Below are 6,299 nucleotides of genomic sequence, written 5' to 3'. Positions count from 1 at the left end.
GGCAGGTCCTGCCGCCGGCTGCTCTCTGCCTGAGGCGGCGACGTGGGCCGAGGGCGTGAGGAAATGGAGGGTGCTGAGGCCTCGTAAGAGCCGACAGTGAGGAAAAAGAGGTTTCGAGAAAGCTGTTTTTCCAGGCAGTGCGCTGTTCTTTTCGCGGGCGATTGCCTTTTACCGGTGCCGCAGGTGGAGGAGAGGAGTCTCCTTCCGCAGCAGGCCGGGTTCTCGGAGCCTGTTCGCGGGAGCGCTGCTCCCAACTCGGCCGTGGTTCTTAGCCTGGCTTTCGGCACCTCTGAGGCAGGCCGGCGTGTCTCCATGCTGTGGCAGATGTGCTAGAATTGATCGGGAAGATGAGTTTTATTGATCCCATAGGTTCAATAAGCAGAGCCTTTTCCTTTGGAAGGAGTCAGAGTACTATAAAAATACAGTTGACATGAAGAAGAAATGTAATGAAATAGAAAAGTAGGGGGTTTTTTTTACACAGAAGACAAGTAGCAAAGCAGCTGTAAAATTGTAGCACAAGTGCATGTTCTGAATGAAAAGAAAGTGCGGCCACAGGGAATTAAACAATGCAGAAACAGTAGATTTAATTAGAGGATATGGGATTTTAAGGTAGTGTTTTGATCGTGTACTGTATTTCTGAGCAAATACACTAAGCTCTGCTTGGGCTGACCTTGGGCATTAAAACACAAGAAAACAACTGATACTTCCCAGAATTATGTAAACAAAATAGTCTTTTTCACTAGTGCTGTTACTTGCTTGGATTTGTGGCCACTGACTTGCAATTCTGGCTATTACTGAGATCGTGTTTAACTTATTGAAGGGGATGTATCGTCTGCCTCTCAGAGCAGGAGTGACTGTGGTGCTTTACTTTGCACTGTAAGGCTTTTAATTAAAGGAGTGTAACTGATATAGGTCGTTGCTGGATGACTGAATTTGATCCCTTCTCCTTAGAAAGGCAGCACTGGGAAATTCAAATACACGCTCGCCAACCCGTTTTCTTCTTCCTCATCAGTTCTGGGTTACCAAGCAGATGTCCTTCCTTTAATGCTTCTAATTTAAAAATCAAGATGGAATGTTCTCACCTACAGGTGTTGATAAGCATCCCTCTTGTGTGCATTCCCTACTGTTCTTGACAACTTTCATTGCAAAGCTACAGTAACTTACTAAAGAAGTTTCTTTTTATTTTCTTCTCTTTCTTTTCCTATTTCCTTTGTTTTCCTAATGTGGACGTAATTAAATAGGTAGATGAACGACTTTGGAACGATATACAGAACTTACATTAATGTGAAACAGTTAACTTCCATTTTCTTTTTCCATTCAAATGATACTATCTTTTTGTGTCTTCTGTTACTGTAATCACGAGTAATCATGTCCTGGGAGGGAGAAGCAGGGAAAGGAGAGGAGGAATGGCAGGAGAATACTAGATTTTTCTTGCCGACTCCATTCTGCTCTACTACTTCCATAACTGGAATTAGAACCAATCCTCAGTGCTTAAAGTAGGGTAATATGTGTATATAAACAGAACACTTGAAATTTTGAAAATGTGAATAGCAAATGAAGCTGTTATGTGATTAGGTGATTTCCCTAAACCCCTGTGGTGCACAGGAACAGGTGCAATTGTCTTGATTATCTTAAAATGAAGTTAATAATCTTTTGCAATTCGCTAGCAAAATAAGTCCTGGCAGTTAAATAGGAAGACAAATGTGCCCTGTTTTTTATGTTTCAGAATATAGACCTGTGGCCATGATTTCAAAGTTAAAAATATTTTTCTGGACAACTTTGTGAATAAGGGCAGATTCTGAAAACAACAGGTTACTTGAAATACTCGATATCTAAGTTTCTTAAGGAAAAAAAAGACGCAATTGTCTCTTTGCTGCTATCATAGAAAATAAGGGGGAAGTCACTGAGGAAGTAACTGCTGCAGAGCAAGGCAGGCGCCATTTGAGGAACACAGACTGCAGAAGCAGAGGAACATGCACACACTTTTCTATGTTTTGTGGAACAGTTCTGCTGGAGCTTTTTGCTGATGTCTTTGTTGTTTCTAGAGGTTGTGAAATAGCCCGTGAGTTTAAGGTGTTGAATGCAAATGACACGGATGTAGGGCTTTATTAGCTTAGCAGCCATGCAGGGTACTGCTCAGTCTGGCTGAAATTACTTTTAAGATACATGCACCAGTTTTGCTGAGAGTGTTTTTTCATGTAGTGGTTTAAAATGCTGACTTAGGTGCTTTGGCAGGGATGAAGGTTGTCTCTGTTCAGTTACTTTAGAGTTCTGTGCTGTAAAACAAGCAGGATTTTAGGAATCGTATTTAAATTTTTTTTTTACCATGAAAGTACAGACTTATTAAAACTGAGCTAACTCCTACAGAAGGGTAGCAGAAGCAAGTCTGCGGGAAAGATGGAGACTTGGGAAGAGTCAAGCGCATTCAAACTCGAAGTAATGTTTCTGATCTGCTAGAAGGAATGTTATGGGCTTAGGAGAACCTGTTGCTCATGATGCTGTCACATTTTAAGCTATTTCGGAAGGAATTACGTATTGTGCAATTTTTAGCTTCCCCAGCCCCTTCAAGCTTTTGAGACTTTCCTTCCCGTTCAAGGCTTGTCTGTGGCTGTTCGGGCTACTGTGGAGACACAGAAAATTCAGAATACTTCAGAAGATTTCCTGGTTACTTGAAGAAACTATTTTTAGATGAATTTTTTTTTTAAAGAAGTTTCTTAAAAACTATTTTTTTCACGTTTTTTCCTCGGTAATGTATTCTGCAGGTTAACTTGGAAAAATGTCTTTTTGTGTAGAAATGACGAAACCAGCATGCATCTTGTTAATTGGGAGGTTTAAGGCTTCAGAAGTAGATAGCTTGAGGGTATACTGCTGGTATACTTTGTGCTCTGTTTATTAGCTGTGTGTGCTGTGTGTTGTTAATTAATCCATTTTAGATCGATAGCAAAGTATGTTTTCTTTCATAGAGTGAAGATACGCAGCAACAAATTATCAGAGAAACTTTCCATTTAGTATCAAAACGTGATGAAAATGTCTGTAATTTCCTAGAAGGAGGATTGTAAGTATCGAGTTTTAAATAAATGTCCAATACTTACTGGCTAGCCGATATTATTACTGTTTATTTTAATGTAACAGTTTTTACAGTTTTAATGTAAAATCCATATCATTTGAGATATTTTAATACACAAAGAATATATCACATCGCACCAAGTATACATACCCCTTACTAACTGGAGCATATGTATATATGTATGTCAAAATGAGTTCGGCAATAAAACTGTTTTTTTCCTAGCGCTGTCAGTGACACAGTGCTGTAACTAGTACTATAATAGTTTCAGACACAAGATGGGGAAGAAATAGGCCAATGATACCTAACCGGTTTCCCTGTAATCAAGCTAAAGATTTCTGGGCTTATTTGAAGAGGCATTGGCATTTGCCATACCCGCTGAGAAAATGAAAATACTGTAGCACCTGAGTGGACAGACTCTGATAGTAGGATTCCTCAGCCTTTTTATCAGGGTTCAGGCTTGCTCTACAAACTAGAAGGAAAAAAGTAAGTTTTAAATGTGCTAACTAATGCAGTTCCAACCAAGATTTTTAATTAATATAGGTAGGACAGGGTAGGAGGAAAGCCAGACTTAGGTCTTCTGTCTCCAGAAGACACACAGAAAGTATTGGTTTTTTGATTCATCTTTGTTGGGTTTTTTTTCATATAGTCTTGCTTTAGTTGAAGAGAAGGAATTCTAAATGGAAGTGTTTTATTTTGAGGTGTTAGTCATCAAGAGTAAATAGTTACAAAGCCACCTTGTAGAAAAAGGGGTCATAATTGATGGAGTAAGCTCATGATCTCCAGTCTAAACATAGACTGATTGTCATAGCCTGTTAAATGTTGTAATTACCAAAATTTCTGATTATTGAAAGTTAATGTTTTTGTGTACAGTCAAATGCATCAGCTATGATGTCATTTTCCTGATGAAGATGATTTCTGAGTTCTTAATTTTGTTAATTTCTAAACTAAAATCATTCTTTTCCAAGTACTTAATTGGCAATTCTATCGTTAGGTTCTTGGAGGTGATTTCAAGCTGGAAACATGCTGGCTTGAATTCTGTAAGTAAAAGACAGAAGCTTTGGAGCCTTTTAAAAAAATTGGAGCTGTGCAACAAGAAGAAACTAAGACAGAGGACACAATTCTGGCTTTCCTACTACTGATAAATTCCAGAGCTATGTATTTGGATATAATTTTTAAGTTTTGGTTTTTTTTTTTCCCTCAGGACAGGTATCACTTTATAGTTTGCAATTTACCTAAAGGCCTCAATGCTTTATATATACTAAGTGTGTGTACTGAAGTAGTTGAAAGAATTGGGTAATTAAAGTACAGAAGAGGAAACTTTAACTAACATTTCTTTCCATGTTCACATCTGTGCGTAATATTTTTCTTGAATGTAGTTACTGCTCTTCAGGAGCAAAGGATTTCCCTTACCTTCCCACCCCTGCCATCCCAAGCAGTAATGCAAAGCAATGTGCTTAAGCAAAAGTGGCCTAAAAGATTTCATGTTATTTTTATTTATTTTCGTATTATCTCCCTATGATAAAGGCAGAAAATAAAGGGATGGGTTATGATACACCAAAAAGGTGATTCAGTTCTGGTACAGAATTAAGGGAGAATTATGATGTCTGTAGGCATGTAGGTTCAGGCTGCAAAATATTTTCATTTCTGTTTGAATTGTGTCCTTCTGCTCACAGTGAGTGTTAATGATGTGAAGAACATCTCTTCTTATGATTTACGTACCTTCTTTGGGAAGGCTATAGCAGAAGAGTGGAACGAAATACCTTAGACCTTTCTCTTTTTGTTCAGTCACTTGGTGATCTGTGAGTCCATAAAAAAATTAATTGCTTCTGTGAGTTTAACTTTAACAAACTACTAGTTGTAGTACAGCCTTATTTTTCAAGACACCACACATTTTGTAGCACAAGAGTGTTACATGGTTTTGGTTATTAAGTGGACCATAAACCGAATTTAAAGCTTTTCCGGTAATCCAAATGCCAGTCTGCATTATAGGTTTTGGTTTTTTTTCTGTTGACTTTCCTCTGAGAAGGGCAGGAAAGGATTCATAGACATATGCACTGTTAATCTGTAAATCAGATTAAATCAGATTGGTGCCTGTACAGTGTCCACTAGTGTGTGATAGAAGTACATTTAATACTATGTTTTGATGAAACTGCATGATCTGTTTGAATTGATTTTAATAAAAAGGTATGTATATTGATGTCATTATTATCCATACGCGTAACAACAGCTGTGCTTGTGTGGTGAATATATCTTGGGCTGTCTTGGTACTTGGCATTCTTCCATTGTAATTGCATCACAAATTGAAAGTTGTGATGTAGTTAAATTTGGGAAAGCTCCAGCTAGCCGTTAGCAATAGGCCTTCTATTAACTGAAATAGCTGTGAGATTTTGCCCAGTTTATCCTGAGATGCTAACTAACCTTTCCTGTTTCCTTTTCTGTTTAGGTTAATAGGTGGATCTGATAACAAATTGATTTACCGACACTATGCCACCTTGTATTTTGTCTTCTGTGTGGATTCTTCAGAAAGCGAGCTTGGCATTTTAGACCTCATACAAGTAAGGTTTATTTTTTGCTGCTTTGTATTTTTTAATACGTGGATTTACACTTCTCAGTACCTTAGAACATCATAATTTAGCAGTGCCTTTTTCTGTAATATTTGGAAGTGAAGATGGCTTTCATACTGTGAACACATCCAGGGTGCTAAGTATAACTTAGATTGTTTGCAGTTTTCTGGACTGTCTTTGAAAATGCTTTTTCTTCAGTTGATGAGAAAGTAAGGAAACTGTTTGGAATGTACTGAACAATCAGCAGCTATTTTTGCTGAAGCCTTTCAAGGCCTTGTTTTGGTTGCAGTGCAAATGGTGCAGTTCAAACATTTGCTAGACAAGTGCATGTACACACGCAGGCAGACACTTCTGTCTCTATATATATGTGTTCACTGCAAATATATAATGGATTGACACATCCAAAACCTCTTTGGATGAAACTTTTATTGTGGCCTATGAGCTTTTGGTGAGATACACCGTAGAAAATGAGTGCAAATGTTGCCCTTGGCATGTGTTCTCCACTGGGAGGCTGGGTGAGGAGGGAATGAGAGGAGGAGAAGGGGAGGGGAGGAGGAGAGGAGAGAGGACCGGTATAGGTTCTTCCTGGATCTTGACAACAAAATGGCCCAATAAGATTACTGTTTCATAAAACAGAGTAAGAAGAGGAAGGTAGATGGTAAACCTTA

The 6,299-nt window shown here is 38.4% G+C and overlaps 1 protein-coding gene across 1 annotated transcript in view; it reads left to right on the top strand.

Moving 5' to 3' along the window:
• Positions 1-2,794: 2,794 nt before the first annotated feature.
• Positions 2,795-6,299, top strand: part of LOC104499953 (AP-3 complex subunit sigma-1-like) — a gene marked incomplete at its 3' end in the record, with an annotated part of 11,335 nt that continues 7,830 nt past the window's right edge. The window contains exons 1-3 of the mRNA XM_010143537.1: positions 2,795-2,860; positions 2,964-3,055; positions 5,511-5,622. Of these exons, the coding sequence (XP_010141839.1) occupies positions 2,795-2,860; positions 2,964-3,055; positions 5,511-5,622 (270 nt within the window). The remainder of the gene's footprint in view (positions 2,861-2,963; positions 3,056-5,510; positions 5,623-6,299) is intronic.

Source organism: Buceros rhinoceros, unplaced genomic scaffold, assembly GCF_000710305.1.
Source record: "Buceros rhinoceros silvestris isolate BGI_N320 unplaced genomic scaffold, ASM71030v1 scaffold47289, whole genome shotgun sequence".
Lineage (NCBI taxonomy): Eukaryota > Metazoa > Chordata > Aves > Bucerotiformes > Bucerotidae > Buceros > Buceros rhinoceros.
Note: the sequence above shows the minus strand (reverse complement) of the source record. Positions and strands in the feature narration are given on the sequence as shown.